This window comes from Myotis nattereri (assembly GCF_964212035.1).
Source record: "Myotis nattereri genome assembly, chromosome: 9".
NCBI lineage: Eukaryota > Metazoa > Chordata > Mammalia > Chiroptera > Vespertilionidae > Myotis > Myotis nattereri.
This window is the reverse complement of record NC_138084.1, coordinates 30,406,690-30,425,338: the sequence shown is the minus strand read 5'-3', so window position 1 is coordinate 30,425,338 and position 18,649 is coordinate 30,406,690. Positions and strand designations below refer to the sequence as shown.

General features: G+C 52.7%; 1 protein-coding gene across 4 annotated transcripts in view; it reads right to left on the bottom strand.

Moving 5' to 3' along the window:
- The window catches only part of USH1C (USH1 protein network component harmonin), a gene marked incomplete at its 3' end in the record, with an annotated part of 44,635 nt that overhangs the window by 24,479 nt on the left and 1,507 nt on the right, over positions 1 to 18,649 (bottom strand). For all 4 annotated transcript variants that reach the window (XM_081099590.1, XM_081099589.1, XM_081099588.1 and 1 more), the window contains exons 2-13: positions 10,975 to 11,042; positions 9,364 to 9,507; positions 9,090 to 9,228; positions 5,020 to 5,128; positions 4,846 to 4,870; positions 4,602 to 4,659; positions 4,212 to 4,306; positions 2,835 to 2,919; positions 1,872 to 1,931; positions 1,675 to 1,731; positions 1,220 to 1,362; positions 127 to 192 (exon numbers count right to left, since the gene is read on the bottom strand). In XM_081099590.1, the coding sequence (XP_080955716.1) occupies positions 127 to 192; positions 1,220 to 1,362; positions 1,675 to 1,731; positions 1,872 to 1,931; positions 2,835 to 2,919; positions 4,212 to 4,306; positions 4,602 to 4,659; positions 4,846 to 4,870; positions 5,020 to 5,128; positions 9,090 to 9,228; positions 9,364 to 9,507; positions 10,975 to 11,042 (1,049 nt within the window). The remainder of the gene's footprint in view (positions 1 to 126; positions 193 to 1,219; positions 1,363 to 1,674; positions 1,732 to 1,871; positions 1,932 to 2,834; positions 2,920 to 4,211; positions 4,307 to 4,601; positions 4,660 to 4,845; positions 4,871 to 5,019; positions 5,129 to 9,089; positions 9,229 to 9,363; positions 9,508 to 10,974; positions 11,043 to 18,649) is intronic.

Genomic DNA, 18,649 nt, shown 5'->3' with positions numbered 1-18,649 from the left:
GATCCACCAGGGACAAGAGGGACAAGTAAACTGGTCCTGGAGGTGGCCTCTGGCTGGCTACCCTCCGAGAGCACACTCACATCCACACACAGACACGGTGCGGACGCATGGGGCGGAGGCACTCACTGTTCCATCTCCTTCCGGTATCTCTCGTTTTCCTCTGCTGCCTTCTGGGCAATTTCCTTTTTCCTTCTGAAACACGAATGCAGATTGGCATGCTGAAGTCTGTGCAAGGGGAGTTCACTCTTCTTTGTAGCTAACTCCTGATTTGGAAAAAGTTCTATTTCTTTCAGGTTCCCCTCCAAGGGTGCCTGGGCCAGCTTTGGATGCTGGTCGTGTACTCTGTGGGGTTTTGTTTGGCACCACTAAGCAGAGATTCTGTGCTGCCAGAGCCGGAGTGAAGGTCAGAGTGGGCCACACTATGCACCCACCTCCAAACTCTTAGATACAGTGACGGATGACAGGCAGGGCCTGGCCTGAGGGAGGTTCTCCTGGAAGAGGCCCCAGACCCCAGGGGCAAAGCTGGGTGACTACCCAAGACCAGGGCTGTGGGCAGAGGTACCAGCAGGGTTAGTTTTTCAGGCTAAATCTGTGATGGGAGAGATGGGAAAATCCCTTTCCAAATTCTTATAAAGCTCCTAGAATGTACTGGATTTAGATTTTGACATTGTTTTTGATGTATGAATTGCTTGCCCCGTTTATTCTCTCAACCCATCATCTCAACCATCCCATGTGGGGGCGGGACTTATCACCGCAGACAGGGCAGCTAGGCTGCCTGTTGTGAACCCCCGCTTGGCCACATGTGACTTTGTACACAAGTGGCTTACCCTCTCTGGGTCTCAGTCTCCTCACCTGTAAAATGGGTTAATACCACCCATCTCACAGGGCTATTGTGAAAATGACATTCAGTAACATACATGAGGCTATAATACAGCACCAGCTGTATTATATATAACACATGGATGGTATTCGACAGACGTTAGCTACTGCATCCCCATATTCCTGGGTCGTGGAAATCAGGGGCTCTCTTTGGCAAGCAGGGAGGAGCCTGGTGGCCTGGCGGCAGGGGATGCTTATGCTGACCACCACTAGACACATCTGGTCTGAGGACAGGCCTTCAGAGGAGAGGATGAGGTTGGCTCAGGACACAGTGGGCAGGAAGCAAGGTGGATGTGGTCTGAGAGGATAGGGAAGGGGCGTCCTAACTGGCCACACTCACTGCTGCTCCATCTCCCGCTGCTCTTGCAGGATCTTGTTGGACTCCATCGCCAGCCGCTTCTGCATGAGAAGCTCCTGCCGCTGCAGCTCACGCTGCCTCACCTCTTCCAGCCGCTCCCGATCCGTCATGAACAGCTCCCGGCCCTCATGGGGAGAAAAGAGGCCCCATGCTCAGTCCCCTGGGAAACCTGGGCTCCCACTGCCACAGCCTTGGGGGCCCAGATGAAGGCTGTCTTCTCAGCACCGTGACCCCAGTGTCAGGCACTGTGGTTCCTGCTGTCTCTGACCCACATGTGCCCTGGCTGGGCAGAGACCCTCTCCCTCTGCTCTGTCAGAGCTTCAGGGACGGAGACACCTTTGGCCCTTCTCGGGAGCGTGTGGCAGACCTCAGGGCTCTGAGTGGCTGAGCCTGGAGGTCAGGGGTCATGGAGGCCCAGCAGCTCACTCTGGACTTACAGCTCCAGCTACGATGGAGATGGTCAGGCTGCGGCTACTCTTCAGCACGTTCACGGCCTGTGGGGACAGGTGGGCAGTCAGCTGAGGCCTGACAGACCAGAGCAGCCCAGGCCTCTAGAGAGCACAGGTTTCAGACACCATGGCGGGGGGAGGGGTGAGACGTGGAGGGCAGAGGTGTAACAGCCAGTAGGTCTCACCTCCTTGTGGTCCAGGTTGGAGAAGTCGATGCCGTTGACTTCGACAATCTGGTCCCCTGCCTGGTGGAGAAATGGAGAGGCATCAGCGCGTCTGCACTATCTGTAAACTCACTTATCTGAAGGAAAGGTTCATCCTGGGGCTCAAGGGCAGATGCTGGGTTTTCAAGTGACTGCACCTCAGCTCTCCTTCATGAGCAGAGCGTTGGAAAGCTCTGATGGAGGCCTCTCAGGGTCCCTCTGCCTCATGTCTTTCAGCAGCTGCCAAGTATTATCTTGTTAGAGGGTCATTCCTTTGGCTGAATGTACGACATTTACTTTAAACACTCAGAATATAGACCTAGGGGCCCGTGGACTTCTCATATAGCAGAGGCTGTGCTGAGTCATAACTGGTAGCTAGCATTCAACGGTCCCTTACTACATGCCAGTTCTCAGCATGTGTATTGATTCATTTAACTCACACAATGACTCTAGAAGGAAGGCCATCACCCCATTTTATAGGAGAGAATTCTGATGCACAAAAAGAGGAAGGAATATGCCAAAGTAGAGGTGACAAGTTCTGGCTCTGTAATCAGACCACCTCGGGTTGAATCACAGCTCTACCATCCTAGGTAGCTGATCTTGGAAAAGTCACATACTTTCTCTGGGTCTCAGTTTCCCCATTTGTAAAATGGGGATAATGACAGTACCCAATTCTCAGAGTTCTCATGAATTTTAAAGGGCTTAGAACGCTGTCTGATCCAGCAAACACTCAATGATCATTGTTACTGCAGTCCCAAGCTCAGGAATAAAGGCGCTCAGAGCTGGAGAAGACTGTAGAAAGGGTCAAATGCCACCCCCTCTGTGACGCTTCCCTTAGGGGGTGGGAAGGAATCATCAGCCAGTGACTGCCGAGAGGGCTGTGTGGGAAGACATGTGCCTCCATCACTGTGTGGTCACAGTCTGACCCTGGCCGGGCTCACTCACCTCCAACCCCACCTCGGCAGACAGGGAGCCAGGCTTCACGTTACTGATGAAGATGCCTGGTTTCTGGGTGGGGCCGCTGGAAATGCTGTGGAAGGGATGGGAAATGCAGGTGAGCCTCTGCCTCCAGCGCTCGCTCATTCTCAAGGCCTTGCTCCCTCTGCCTGTGTCTCCAGGCTCTGGTACCTCAGGAAACAGGTCACCCATGAGCTCAGTACCCAAGGCTCTTCACTGTCTCCCTGTGGCAAGAGCCACAGACAACTACTTGTAACCCCTGCCGCCCACCCAACCCCTCACCCATATTTCTTCTTCTAGCACTTTCCTATTCATTCCTTAAGGCTCAAATGCTATCTTCTCTACAAGGTTTTAACGAAACCCCTCTTCTATCCTAAGATTAAGATAGTTGCTCTCTTCTCAGTGCTCCTAAAACAGCTACAGCAAGGGAAGCATTTGCACTACTGTTCTCCCCATCCAGACAGATCACTAATGAATCACAGCACTCTTTCCCGCCAAGCCTGGATGCAACCTTAGAGTTCTTTTCAAAACAGTACACCATGCAGCCACTACTAATTGATTAGAGATAGCACAGGATTGGAAACCTGTTTGCCATCCATGATGCAGAATGCAGCTCCATTAGCAACCTTTTCGTTCATTACTGTAACTGTTTATGTGGCTGGATTCGATATTAGGCTGCAATCTCTGAGAAAGGAGGGGCTTTTTATTACTTAAACCTGGCAGAAAAGTATTGAATAAGTGTGAATGAATGGAAACAATAAGAATGACTTAAATAATAATAGCTAATGTTTACCAACTGCTTATTACTTGCCAGGCACTAAGCTTGATACTTCTGTCATCTCATTCCTCCTCACAATGTGGATATTATTATCCCCAACTTATAGAGGGGAAAGCTGAGCTTCAGAGTGGTTAAGTAACTAGTCCAGGTTCTTGAGCTCATAGGTGGCAGAGAAGGGGCTGACCCCTAGCCCTGTGTGCTTATCAAGAGTATGTGGTGTGATCTAATTCCTACTTGCAATCCCCTGGCTGCCCCTTAAGGAAACCCACAAGTCAACAGGTAACAAGGGAACAGTGACAGAGATGATCAGCAGGACAGAGGCCTTTACAGTGGCTTGAGGTCCCACCAGAGGAACATGGTTCCTCTTTGGGCCTCAGTTTCCTCATCTGTAAAATGGGCCTGTTAAGAGCTGTCCCCTGACCTTAGAGGCCTGTTGTGAAACTCAGAGGGGAAACCAGACACCAAGAAGTATCATCAACAGTGGGTAAAAGTTTCCTCAGAAGCAGCAGTGAGAAAAGGGAGAGGCATTAGGATCCTCCTGGGGTCTGCTGGTCATGAGTGAGCCCCAGGGCATGCCTGCTACCCACCTGCAGCCAAGGCCCCGGGAGCCCACCAGGCTGATGAAGACCTTCTTCTCCCTGTTTTCTCGATTCCCTAGGGAGCCCAGAATGTTCCGCCCGCCCTGGAGGAAAGAGAATAAGGGTTACTAGGTGTCAGATGTGTGAAAATGGCCATTTGAGCTCATAAGCACTACCATTCGCATGTGAGTCTGATGGCCATTCTGTCCCTGGGGGGAGAGGTCTATACCTGCTGGGCTTGGCTGAGGGCCCACCACCCACACGGGCTTTCTGGATGCACAGGGGCATGTGTGAAGCCCCTGAGGGCACATCCCTAGAGCAAGGCCCCTTTCAGGACCAGCTGCCCCTCCTTGAAGACCATTCCATCCAGACCCCATCACTGGTGGTCCTGGCCCTTACCTCAGATCCTGACACAAACTGATCCACATACTGCCATTTGAGGGGCTCGTCAGGAGAGCTGATGGGAAATGAAATGAGAAGGGGGGTAATTAGAGATGTTGGAGAGACCAGGCCCCAAGTCCAGATCTGCCCCATCTGGAGCCCCCTCCAGATGGCCCAGGGGCAGTGCTGGCCTGTGGGAAGCCAAACCCCAGGACCCTGAGCCCACAGGGAAGAGTCTGCCTCAGAGGAGGGTCCTGCTCACCTCTTCACGGGGATCAGGCCGATGTCTGTGGGAGAAAGGCACTGGGGTTAGGGCAGCTCCTCTGCCCTCCCCTCCTGCCCCAGGAGCTGATTCCCTGCTGCCTACCAACCTACTCCACGATTAGCACCTCCCCACCCTCCTATCCCCCCTCCCCTGCCCTCTGGCCTCACTCACGTCTCACTTTGATGGACACAGTCTTCTTGGTGCGGATGAGGTTGATGACCTCCTCATGGGTGCACGAGGAGATGGAGTACCCATTGATCCGGACGATCTCGTCCCCTACCTTGACCACACACAGAGGGAAGGGGCACAGGTTGAGGGAGCATCGGGTGGCCGGGCAGGTTCACTACCAGATGCCCCGGACCTGCTCTCCAGGAAAGGGGACGATGACCTAACTATGTGCCCTAGTGCCTTGTCACAACCAACCCATCCTCCAACAGCCTGATGGACCCCAGGACAGTGGCACTTCCCAGGAGTCTTTCTGCTGCCCTGTTTCACAGATGGAGAGCCTAAAATGGTGGGGGAAGGGCACAGAGAATGGGTAGTGGTGCTGGGAATAGAATACAAGGCTTTGTAACCTAACTCTGGCATCCCTTTCACCCCACTGGGGTACCAACAGGTTCCAGAATCCATGCAGAGGGTGACCCTTCACACAGATTCAAGCAGCTCTTCCCACCCCACCCCAAGGAGCAGGCTTCCCTGCAACACCATAACGGAGTTGGGGTGGGGAACTTACAGGACTCCTGGCCCAAGCGCACATCTCTCTCTCTCTCTCTCTCTCTCTCTCTCTCTCTCTCTCACACACACACACACACACACACACACACACACACACACTCCCTTTTTTTCCACACTATGGAAATTCAATGGACATTTAATCTGACTCTGAATTCCCATTCTGGGTGTGAGCAAAGAACAGCAAATGAACAAAAGGCTTTGGCATCGGATGGCCTGGGTTCAAACCCCTGCTCTTACTCTTACTAGCTGTGTGACCTTGGGCATGTCTATTGAACTTCCTGAACCTGTTTCCCTCATCTGTAAAATGGGGAAATGTGGTTGCTATGAAAATTAAGTGAGTGTGTACATATAAAGTCAGCCAGTGTCTGACCTCAAATAATAAATACATGGTTGTTATTGCTATTTTTCATTGAACCTGAGCTCTAAATATTCTGATCAGATCCCTCTTCTCAGGACTTAGCCCTCCTTATACAGGGACAGATAGGGGGCACTTGGGCCTGGCGGGCCAGCCTGGATACAGATCGGTGGTGAGACTGCCCCCTAGTGGACACTGCCTTGGGCTCCTCCAAGTACCTTGGCCTGGGGATTGGGCTTGAAATTCCTCATTTAATAATTGCAGGGCTGGAAGGAACCTCAGACATCAGTAGAAACTGAAGTCCAGGGAGATGATGTTTTGTCAAAGGTCACACAGCCGTCTATACTAATAAAAGGGTAATATGCTAATTAGACCAGACGTCTTCCAGCATCCTTCCAGACAAAGCCATGGTGGCAGGGGCCGAGGCAGAGGTGGTTAGGGCAGATCAGGCTGGCAGGGGAGGGAAGTTAGGGGCGATCAGGTAGGCAGGCAGGCAGGTGAGCAGTTAGGAGCCAGCAGTCCCAGATTGTGAGAGGGATGTCTGAGGGGGTCCCAGATTGGAGAGGGTGCAGGCTGGGCTGAGGGACACCCCCTTCTCCATGCATGAATTTCACGCACTGGGCCTCTAGTTAGCTATAAAACAGGGATGGATCCTGGATGCCCCTCTCCAGCCTGAGGCCAGCGTAGGTCAGCAGGGGCTTAGCTCATACCACATGTGCCGACCCTTTGGAGACTAGTGGGTACATGTTGACTCTGAGTGGGGCCTAGGGGCTGGGCGGGCAGACAGTCCAGGAGGGAGTGTCAACTCCTACCTTCTACAGCACGGTGACAGAATCACCTTCTCATTGTTGCCACCTGAACACTTCCTTTCCACATCTGGACACACACCCTAATCTCAGGGGACTGACAGGAGTGGCACAGGGTTCAAAGGTGCCACGGGGAGGGACTCACTGCAGAACTATCTAGGTTTCTGGGGCCATCTCCTGTAAGGAGAACCGTTACTAGCCCCTGCACCGACTTTTTACAACTCTGCATCTCTGTTAACCGGATGAGGAAACAGGCGCAGAGAGGTGAAGCTGCTTGCTTAATGTCACCCAGCCAGCAGACAGCGTTGCTGGGATTTGAAGTCAGGTTTCCCCGACAGACCACAAGCGTTGGCTTGTGGGCATTTGGAAACGGAAAAGCAGGGCCCCTGGCCAAGCCTGGCTGCAGTTCCCTGTGTCTTGCCCTCTTTGGATCCTTGCCACCTGTCAGAGCCCTCAAGTCCCACAGGAAAGGCAGGGATTGCTCTGTCCACTTTATGGCTGGGCCCTCCATGGATGCAGAATCATTCTCCAGCCCTGGACCATACAGCAGGTTGGGCAGCACAGACCTCCCTGTGCAGGGCAAAGGATGTAGGTTCAGACAGCATACACTTTAAAAAACACACACTAAAACATCTCCAGTAGGGGGAGAAGAGCAGAGAGATGAGGTTCCAGGGCTAGGTCCTGTGGGTGGGTCCAAGCCCCCCAACCCGGGGGCCCAGCCTCACAGGTCAGATCAACAGGACCTTCAGTCCAGCCAGGCTGTGCCTGAACATGCCCCTCCCCTGCCTTCCAGAATCTTCCTCCAGCCATATCCAGGCAGGAGATCTCCCCAGAAACATGAGCCCAGACAGGTGAATGGATGCTCCCCTGAGTGAAGTTCCCTGTCTTGTTCCTAAAGGGAACCTGCCCAGGACCCCAAGCAGAACGATTCCCACGCAGCCCCCGGCTCAGGTTGCTGGATCAGCTTTCCTCCCCCTCTCGCTCCGAGCGTAGCCCTGCAAAAGGCCCTTTGTGCCAGGGCCACAGCGAAATGACGATCTGAGGGGCAGCGGCACAAAGGAGAGATGAGCCCGCCAGCCCGAGAAAGGGTCGATAATGCATAAGCCTGAGAAACAGGCGGGAAGATAAAACTGTTTCATTAAAATGGCCCAAAGCCCCCAGGCATGGAGGCATCGCTGAGAAGTGCTTGTCCTAGAAGGAGAGCTCGCCCTGGAAAAAAGGGGGCCTCCGCTGACGCCTGGAGAGGAGCTCATTGTGCCTTCTCTCTGGCCGCATTTCTGGGCTGGAAAATGTGCGCACGGGAGAGGAATAATGAAGCGGCTGAAATTTCAGACGCCACCGGCGAGCCGTGAGACAGGGATTTAGAACAAAGCGGTGTCTGTCAGCTCCCAGTTTCCACCTCCCACTCCACGGTGTCTGGTACCCTTCCCCTCAGGCCCCTAAAGCCCCTGGCTTGGCAGCCCGGATTGGGGTGTTGATAACAAACATGCTGGAAGCTCTGGGCGGGAGTGGGAGGGCCTCTTTTATCTGGACATACAAAAACACAGCTCTGGGCTCCGGCAGGAGCGAGACCTGGAGGTCTGCCCATCTCTGCTCAGACACTGAGGTGCGGGGACCCCGGGGGAGGGGCACCTGGGGTGCTGAAGAGAGATCCCTGGGCTTGGCAGTCAGGAGACCTGGGTTCAAATCCTGGCTCTGCCACTTGCTGGCTGTGACACTAGTCAAGACTGAGTCGCTATCAGCTCTGGAAATGGGATGATACAGCCAAGGCATACAACGAGAGCTGGTTGTGAGCGTGTTACCTGGCACATCCTTGGTGTTTATTCAATCTCCCTCTCTGCTTGCCTAACAAGCACAGGAGCACTTGTGCCAGGCACTGTTATAAGTACTTCATAATATGAATTCTCCTCTTAACAACCTGATGAGGTGGATAGTATCATCTCATCATCATCATTCCCATTTTACAGATGAGGAAACTGAGGCATGGGGTTAAGTGTTTTCAGCAGTCACACGGCTACAAAGCCAGGACAGTTAGGCTAGTACATCGGATTTCCTTTTACCTTCCAGTAAAAGGCTACATGCCCAAAGCTTCAGGTGTCAGGACATAACCAGGAAGTAGGGGAGGTGGGGGGAAGAGCAGCAGCAGCTGCAGCAGCATTAGGGGGAGCCATGTTCCCAATGGGACTCAATAAAACAGGTGATTGCCTGCAGCCTGAGGGAAATCTATCAGGATGGGGCAGTGTCTTCCTCTCCCAAAGTCTCAGAGAGGTGAGTGACCATGTTATGCCACGCAGCCCAGCAAGTGAGTGGGGGAGGCAGGAAGCCTGAGGACTCTGCCCGCTCACCTGCAGCCCGACGCTGTCTGCCTGGCCGCCTTTGATGAGGTGGGAGATGAAGAGCCCACAGCCGAACTCGAGGCCGCCACGCACGCTGAGGCCCAGGCCTTCGGGGTGCAGACGGTCCAGTCGCACCTCTTTCAGCTTCCTGCCGTCGGAGAGGTGGGTGATGGCCCCGCTCTGGCCTGACCACCAGTGCTGCCCCATCCACTAGTGAGGGACCCTGTCCATCCCAGGGTGACCTCGCCCAGCCGTGCCTCTAGTCAGGGGGCTCCCTCCGCACCTGGAGCGCCGGGGGGTCAGCTGGTCGTACTCCACCTGGTGCTTCAGCGGGATCAGGGGTCTGATGGCGTCAAACAGCGGCAGGCGGCTGGGCTCATTGATGACCAGCTTCAGGTCTCCCACAAGCACAGCCACGTCCATGGTCCTGCAGAGACAAGGGGGACCTAGAGTCTCACCCAGGACCATGACCTCTGAGAACCACGGATTCCCAGAGAAAGCAGTCCTGGACTGGGTCCCCACCCACTGGGCCCAGGCCTTGGAATGGAGAATCCAGAAAAGCCAGAGCCCTACCTCTGGGCAAGCTGTCTCAGAAGAACTTTGTTCTCTCATATCAGCATCGCCAGGAAACCCGGGAGGTAGGGGTTAGGAACCCATTTTGCAAATGAAATCAAGTCAGGATTCAAACTCCACTCTGCCCAGTTCCGAAGCCCAGGATCTCTCCAGACAGGAAACCTCCTGTGAGATGGCGCTGACCCCTCCTGCCCCTCCCCTCCCCAAGTCTCCCACTTCTAACCTGTAGCGAAACTCTGTAAATCCTGCCTCCACAATACCTCTCACTCGCCTCCTCTTCACACTGTTCAGGCCTCAGTGTCTCTGGCCTGCCTCTCTCCAGCTGCCTGCCAACTTGCTCACTCTCATCTAGTCTTTTCTAAATGTAAGTCACTCCTCAAAACCCTTCGATGGCTCCCCCCTGCCCAGAGGACACACGCCATTCTCCCCGGCAGCCTCAGGGCCTCCCTGGCCTTCTCCAGGGACTTGCTCCAGGTTTGGCTGTCTAAGGTCTCCACGAACCCTGGGCTCTATTCCCCCAGATTACTTGTCACTTCCCAGCCACACCTGTGCTTTCACATCTTCATCTCGGTCTGCTAACGCTGTTCCTTCACCCTGGAATGTCGTTCCCTGGTATTCCCACCTACCAAAATCCTTCTTACCCTTCAAACCCACGCTAAAGCCTTTTCGGTCCTTTCCCCGTGGTTAGAAAGGAAAACTCCCTTTCTTCACATCCTGCTTTTAATTTTTTTCTACTGCTTTTAATTATATTCAGAATTTCTTTTACTATAACCTATATTAAAGGGGTTTTTTTGCATTTGTAGTGTGTGTCCACCTCCCCTCTCCAGGCCATGAGCTAGCTGAGGAAAGAAAGTAGATCTTATTCATTACCGGATTCTGCATGGTGCCCAGCAAGTGGCAGGAGCTTATGAATGTATGCTGAGTGAGTCAAAAAGCAGGTGGGTCATAAGAGACATCTGACGCAGGTGCTGGGGCCAGCTGGCATGTCCTGTCCTATTCCAGCAGGCACACTCTATGGAGCCTATCCGGCTACTTGATGCCCCCTCCCCATCACATTGTGAGCAAGCTGAGGGCAGCGACCCGTCGGGCATGCTCACACCTATGCCCCAGCCCCTAGTACAGAGCCGTGCACAGAGTGTTTGTGCAAATATTTGCTGAGACACCTGAATGATGTGTCCATTTCGTTCCCAGCATCTGCTCCACCCCCGAGCTCCCCAGCATCGGAGGGGGTGGTCCTCCTGTCATAAAAGGACCCATCCCAGGGCTCCCTGCAGACAGAGGTCCCCAGGTGGCCCACAGGAGCTAGACTCAGCACACTTACTGGTGATACATCCGCAGCACGTCATAGAGATAGTCCTTCTCGGCGTCATTTTCAATCAGAAAATCCACCTGGAAAACCCAAGAGCAGAATTACAGCTGCAGGCCCAGCACCCCCAGTGCAGATCCCAGGGGGAGACCACCACTAGGGACCTCTCAGCATCAGCTCAGGTCTGGGGCTGTGAGGAAAGGAGGAAAGGCACAGGCCAGGCTGGCCCTCTAACCCCAACATCTCACACCTGTGCAGACCCCCCAGGCGTGGCCACAGGAGTACTCTGCACATCCAGATGTGCAGGCCAAGCCTCACCCCAGGTGGGTGCACACCCATCTGCACATATATGACAGCGATACGCCCCGTGACAGCGGGGCTGCAGCTCAGTGTCCAGGGTGACCACGGCAGTGTCGGCTCCTGGTCTTACCTGATAGTGGCTATAGTGCCGGATAACTGCTTTCAGAAAGGATTTGGGCCACTCGCTCAGATAGCACATCCCACCGGCTGGAAGCACCCCACCACCGGGTTCTCCTGTGTCACCGATGCCAGGGGCCACTCCACCATCTCTCCCTGGCCTAAGCTTGGTTGGCCCTGACTTCTGGCCACTCCTTCCCCTCCCCATGTCCCTGACTATCCCCCCTGCTCCCCACACACACACTAGGGGGAGAGTCAGGTTACTTATTTCATCTTTGCTGACGTCAATGGCTGGGACTCCAAGGTCAGGGTCAGGAGCTGTTTCATTAGCACCTCAGTCCCAGGGGAGCTGGGGGCCCAGGAGCCTCAAGCTCCACTCCCTGGGACAGCTCGGTGCGAATCTCTACACACTGTATCCTTGGCTCCTCTTCAGCCCAAGGCTGAGTGAGAGGGCAAAGTTAGCGACTGGAGGGATCACTGGGTCCCTCCCTCCTGCAGCCTCCAGGCCCATCAACATGGTCTAGGGCCTCAGCTGCAAGCTCCCCGCTGATTGGTCCTCAGAGGAGGGTCAGCACAGCTTTGCCTCTTTCTATGAGTATCTCAGGGGTTCTGGGGTAAGTCTGTCCCAGCACCCTGGGCCCAACCCTTTTGGCTTGATTCATCATGAGTGAGAAGACACTCTCTTGAATGACTGAACCACAGATGTTCTGCTCTCCAAGGGGAGCATAAAAATCCCATCTGCTCTGGTTGGAGTGAGAACCTTCTGACCAAATGGCTCCTAGCCCCACTCCAGCTGTGGGGGCGCATGAGATGAAGGTGAGGAGAGAGAATCTCTTGTTGACTGAGGCCTTAAGGCTGCCGCTCTCTCCCACCCCTCCTTGCAAAAATGCCTCCCGCTGTCCTCAGCAGGCAGGCAGCGTTGATGCACTGGGTGGAAAGTGGGAGTAGAAGACAAGCAATTTCCAATGTTACAGTCTAGGATGCTGTTTTTCTCCTTCCCAGCCAACCACAGATCACTTGGAGATGGTCTTTGTGGAAAAAAGCCTGTTCCTGGGGGTCCCAGGGTCCCCGTCCTTGTCGGCAACCCTCCAATGCTGACCACAGCATCCAGAAGTCACATCCTACCAGTCCTTGGAGGCAGCTGCCAAGTTCAGCTCTTTAGCCTGATGTCACCAGTTCGTTCAGTCACTCAAATCCTGGTCTTGGGTTCTGCCCGGCCCTCCTTCTCCAGGGTCATCTCCACCATTTCCGACGTGGGACTTGGACTCACTCAGAATGACCCATCTCCCTCTATCATTTCAATGTGTCCATTCAAAAAATTATCTATATACCACAATAGCTGGGAAAACACATCTGGTTTATATGGGATGCTCTTTAAATACAAATCTAAGTGGTCAAGTCACATGGAGGTCCTGTGGCAAACCATCTGCTTCATCGTCAGACCGCACCCCCGTGAAAACACACACTCACACCTCACTCTCTGGGCTTTCAGAGGCACCGAGACAGACAACGGAGAAAGATGGAACTTGCTCTAGAAGCCTCACACGCGGTAACATCACCAGCATAATTCAACTTTCACTTCCTAAATAATTTTTAAAAACTTATGTGGTCTCTCCCCTCCTGCTGGAGTCTGGGTCCCAACAAACTCGCCAGGAGGACAGCCCAGCCGCAGTCTGAAGATCGGCTGGGTGGGCTTCTCCCGATACCTCGCACTCAGGTACCAGTGAAGCGCCTGCGCTCAGTGGCATGCACACAGGCATGCAGTGCTCAGTGGTGTCTGCTGAATGACAAGTGAGCTCCAGTTGCTCTAATCTGGAACCTTCCTTCCAACCTCTTGGCCCAATCCTGGGTGACCACCTCCCCATGTCCTCAGCACACACACATGCCACGGCCTCCTGGATCTTTCTCCTGTTCGCTCAGTTTCAGCTTGTCACCAAAGAGTCAGTCCCAGGCCCACACAAGATGGACTGTCCTCTCTCCTCCCCTCGAACCCTGCCTTTGCTTAAGGGGAGTGCAAGCCCCTCCTTCCAGAGTCTTTCCTGACCACGCGCAGCCTGGAGCTTCCTCACCAGCCTCCCAGCTGAGACCCTTCTTGCCTGGCTCCCTCATTCAGGACAGACTCTATTTACCGACTGCTCACCGCGTCTGAGGAAGTTTACTCGTAATGCCTTTAACCTCCCAACAATGCTCTGAGGTGGATGGACAATACTATCCCCATTTCACAGATGAGTAAACAGAGGCTCAGAGAAGTGGCAGAGCTGAGCCTTCACCCTATATCTGCTGGCTCCAAAACCTCTGCTTTCTCTAGACCACCATATGGTATCCACTTCCCAGATACAACTTTTTTTTTGTATGCATTTGTCTAATACACATTTATTGAGCACCTGTTGTATATGAGACACCATGTCTTCTTTCTCCAACTATATCTAGAAAGCCTTCCCTTTTCTTAGAGCCCTTCTCAATGATGGACACAGAAATCCTAAGGAGCCACCGTCTACAAATAACTATTGGGAGGTTTATTTATCATATCAGTTCCCCCACCTCCGCTGACTTTGTGTCTGACCTTGTGTCTGGTCTCCTTCATTCTCTAGCTGGTCACCTATTTCTGTGCTACAGGCCTATATGGCAGGGATATGTAGGGGGGTCAGACCCCTTGTCTGGGGCACAAGAGGCAAATTCTAGGTGTGACGTTGGACCCACTGCAGCCTCAGCTCCCGGCATTCCTCTGTGTGGTCTGGCCATTCAGGAGAGAGGAAGCATATACCTTCAGCTCATGCAAATTCAACTCCATGTGTGCACCCAGCCAAAGAGGGAAAAAGAGAGCAAGAGCAAATTAAATAATGCATATTGTTCCACTCGACCTTGGGCCACGGTGGGGATTAAATGAGTGAATGCATGCAAAGTACTTAGGAGAGTGCCCAGGCCCCAAAACATGTGCTGAATCTCTTCCTTTGCACCTCCAGACCCACTCGCCAGCCTTCACCACACGCCTTGTGTCCCAGGAAGCTTTGCCTGAGCTCCTGCCCTCAGCTTCCGGCTGTGTTCAGCAGTGGATGGGGAGGGGTGGGGAGAAGGGAAATGGGTTCTGATTCCGGCTCCCACCACGCTGAATCACCTTAAGGCGGGCTCCCCGACCTGAGGCTGAAGATGCTGTCTGGGCCATGGCTGCCCCTGTTTGGGGGAACCCTCCCTCCCCTCGCCTTCAGGAGCCCTGGCTTCTGGCTGCTGCTCCTCTCAGGCTGTGTTAACAAGCCTTGTTGGTCCATGTGCTCCTGCCCTTCCCTCTATGTGGCCCCTTCATAAGACTCTCCAGTTTTCCAGTTGAATGAGCCAGCTGCTCCCACCTGACTGGCTGGCCTGAAACATTAGCTATTATTGATGGCGGTGCCAGCATCATTTCCTCTGTGACCTCTTCTTCCACCGCTAAGACTCCTTGGCTCATATGTCAGCTCGCCTTGGTCCAGCCTTTCTCCGGGCTCCGCCACAAAGCCCGTCCTGTCGTTCTCCGCACGCTCTGTTCCCACCCGCCCTGGGACCCACTGAGCTGTGCTGTACTTTCTCTCTTACCCGCCTGTGTCCCCACTAATGTGTGTGTGGCCCAGGCACAGGCCTGGGGGGAGTGTGGAGAGTGAGACCAACAAGCTCCTCCCCCATCTAGGTCTGCATCTCTCTGCTTCACCTGAAAAATGGGGGTTCAAGTATCTGTTTCATAGGATTTCATCCTTCTTTGAGGGATTCATTATTTTAAAGTGATTCATGAGTGATTAGTTGTCAAATGCTCAGAACAGTGCCGGGCAAATAGTAAGTACTCAGCATTTGTTAAATAAAACTAGGTAAGAATAGATAGTACAGCCGTAACCCGTTTGGCTCAGTGGATAGAGCATCGGCCTGCGGACTGAAAGGTCCCAGGTTCGATTTCCAGGTTTGATTCCGGTCAAGGGCATGTACCTTGGTTGCGAGCACATCCCCAGTGTGTGTGTGTGTGTGTGTGTGTGTGTGGGGGGGGGTGCAGCAGCTGATCTATGTTTCTTGCTCATCGATGTTTCTAACTCTCTATCTCTCTCCCTTCCTCTCTGTAAAAAATCAATAAAATATATTTTTTAAAAAAGAATAGATGGTACACAGTCTATAGTCTCAGCAGCGGGCAGAGAGTGGGCCCTTCGTAAATGCTGGCGGGACGAATGGGCCCAGGCACATTCTTCCCTGGCCCTCACGGCTTGCATCCCAGACAGTGCTGGGGCTGCTTGTCTCTTGTTTTATTATCCTTCATCTTTTCAAATCTTTTCAAAAGACTCATATCTTGCCATCTAGTTGGGAGCATTTAACCCAGCGCTTGGCACAGCTGACCATGCTGCCTTCTCCTGGTTCTTCTGCCTTATTTGCTGTTCCTTCTCCTCTAAAGGTTGGGGTGTCCCGAGCCTTTTCTCCCTAAATGACCTCGTCAGTCTCAGAGCTTGAACTACCATTCACACCCCAAGGCCTCACTGAGACTTGTGTCCAGCACAGACCTCTCCCCAGTCTTCACACTCCCACCGCTACTGGCCTTCTCACTCACCTCTCCATTGGAAGGTCACAGGTGTCTCACACTTAAAACATCCAAAATGGAACTCTTCGTTTCCACCCTCTCCCACTCTGTCTCCACCAACCTGCTCCTTTTCCCAAAATGTAGGTCACCCTTGGTGTCTCTCTCTCCACACCCACAGCCAACCCATCAACAAAGCCCACAGGAAGGGCTGCAACATGTATCCTGGGTCTGACCTCTCCTCACCCTAGTCCCAGCCCCCGCCTCCGGCCTGGGCTACTGTAGGAGCCTCCTAACTGGATTCCCCTCTTGGCCCTCTTAGGCTGCTCTCTACCAGCAGTCAGAGCAGTTTCTTTTTTTAAAAAATATTTATTTTAAATATTCGTTTTGATGAGTTTCAACAAATTTCTACACTGGTGTGACCAACATCCAAATCAGCTCATCATCTCAGAGTTTCCTTGTCTGTCAGCCCCGCTCCCATCCCCTTCACATATATGTAGTCATACAGATCATACTTTTGTGTTCTCTGTGTTTCACTCAGCAGAATGTTTCTGAGATTCATCTGTGTCATTGCGTGCCTTCCTATGACTGGGTGATAGTCCACGGTGTAGGTATATTGCAGTTTGTTCATCCATTTCTCATTAGGTATGAGTCTTGTGGACATGTATTTTCACTTCCTTGAGTAAATATCTAGGAGTGGAATTGGTGGCTCATATGGTAAATGTATGTTTAACTTTTACAAGAAACTGCCAAGCTACCTATTTTACAACATGGTTGTATCATTTCGTATTCACTGCAGCAGCAACATGTGAGAGGTCTAGCTGTTCCCATCCTCACCAATACTTGTTATTGTCAGTCTTTTCCAGTTTAGCCATTCGGGAGGGTGTGAAATGTTATCTCATTGTCTAATGTGCATTTCCTTAGTGACTAATGATGTAGAGCATTTACTTACATGCCTATAGGCCTTTCATGTACCTTCTTTTGTGAAGTTTATGTTCAGATCTTAGAGCAATTCCTTTTAAATGTAAATCAGTCATGTCACTCCCCTGCTGGCTTCTCATTACAGAACAAATCCCAAAGTCTTGACCATGGCCTACCAACCCACCCCCACCCGCCTCCCACCACCTCTGATCCTTCTCCCACCACTCTCTGAATTACTCTCAGAAACACCATCATACTTGCCCTTCTGAAAGAAGGCAAGCCTCTCCTTGCCCTGGGACCTTTGCACTTGCTGTTCCCACTCCTGGAATGCTCTTTCGTATATATCCCAAGACTCCTTGCCTTACTTCTTCCAGGTCTCTGCTCAAATATCACCTCTTCAGAGAGGCCTTCCTGACCACCCTATATAGAGAGTACCCCTACATTACTCTCTATCCCCTCACCCCGGTTTAGTTTTCATAGCATTTATTATTACTTGGTATTACATGATACGTTTATTGGTTTACTTGTTAACTGTCTGTCTTCCCTACTAGAATGTGCTATCTAAGAGGGCAGGGACTTTGTTTTATTATTCAATGGTTAAAATATTATCTGGCATATATTATGAGCTTAGTTGATATTTACTGCATGCATCAATGAATGAATGAGGAGGAGATCCCTAGAAGGCAGGGACTCTTTCTGACTTTTTTATGTATTTCCACCTCACCTCCAGGTGCTTGGCCTGGGGCAGGGTACACTACAGATACCCACAGGTAATAAATACTTTTTGAGCAAATGAGTAACCAAGCTCCTGCACCGTGCAGGTGAGCGAGCAGAGGGGCAGCCTTCTTTGCTGCCATCCTTCCCTCCCCTTGGTATCCGTGTGACCAGGAAGGCCATGCACGTGCTCCCGTTGGCCTTGGCAACCTGCACAAGCCCAGAGGGACAGACTCCTGTGGCTCCGAAGGCATCGGTGGGAAAAGGATGTCCATGTATCCAACAGTTACTATGTGCCCCGAGTAGCCAGCACTGGAGTTCCTATTTCATATCTCCCGTCCTTAAAGGGAAGCACGACAAACCTCGCCTCATAACTGAGAACACGAACACTTGGAGGATGACGTGGCTCATGAGTTGACAGGGTTGCAATTTGAACCTAATTCTGCGCAGCCCCAGGTAATGGACAACAGCGGTGAACGGCGGTTGAGGCCTCTGGGTCGAGTTAAGCCCCTTCCGCATGTGTAGATCGCCTCCAGCACTCACAGTAACCTCACTAGTTACACATGATTGCTATCCTCATTTAATTAGAGAACGGAGGCACAGAGAGGTTAATAGCTGGTTCAAGGTCACATAGCACTGTCCAGGACAACACACTACCTCTAGGCCTTAGAGTCTAAGGCACTATGGATTTAGAATACATACCAGTGAGTCAATTAGCTGTGAAACACTAAGGAGGGAACACCCAGAGAGCAGTCGACAGCAAGCAGTTGATTTCACCCTCTATACCCGTGAGCCCCTCTCTCCGTCCTCAGCTGCTTCTTCCTTTCCCCCTATTCCTTCCTGAGTGATCTCCAGCCTGGGAGGGGAGGGCCGCTGCTGCCTCCCAAGCTGCAGGGCACAAAGTCCAGCCCAGGCCTTGCCCAGCATGGCGCCTGCCCCGCCTTCACTCACGGGGCATTAATAGGTAATGACTTGTGATGAGGAAGAGCCCGGCGGGGTAAACACAGAGGCTTGAGGCCCTTTGGAGCCCGTGGGGCCTGGTGAGGAGGATCAGGGGCTGACCCAGGGGCTGACGCAGACATTGGGGCCCCAGAGGTAATTCTCTGAAAAGAGGCG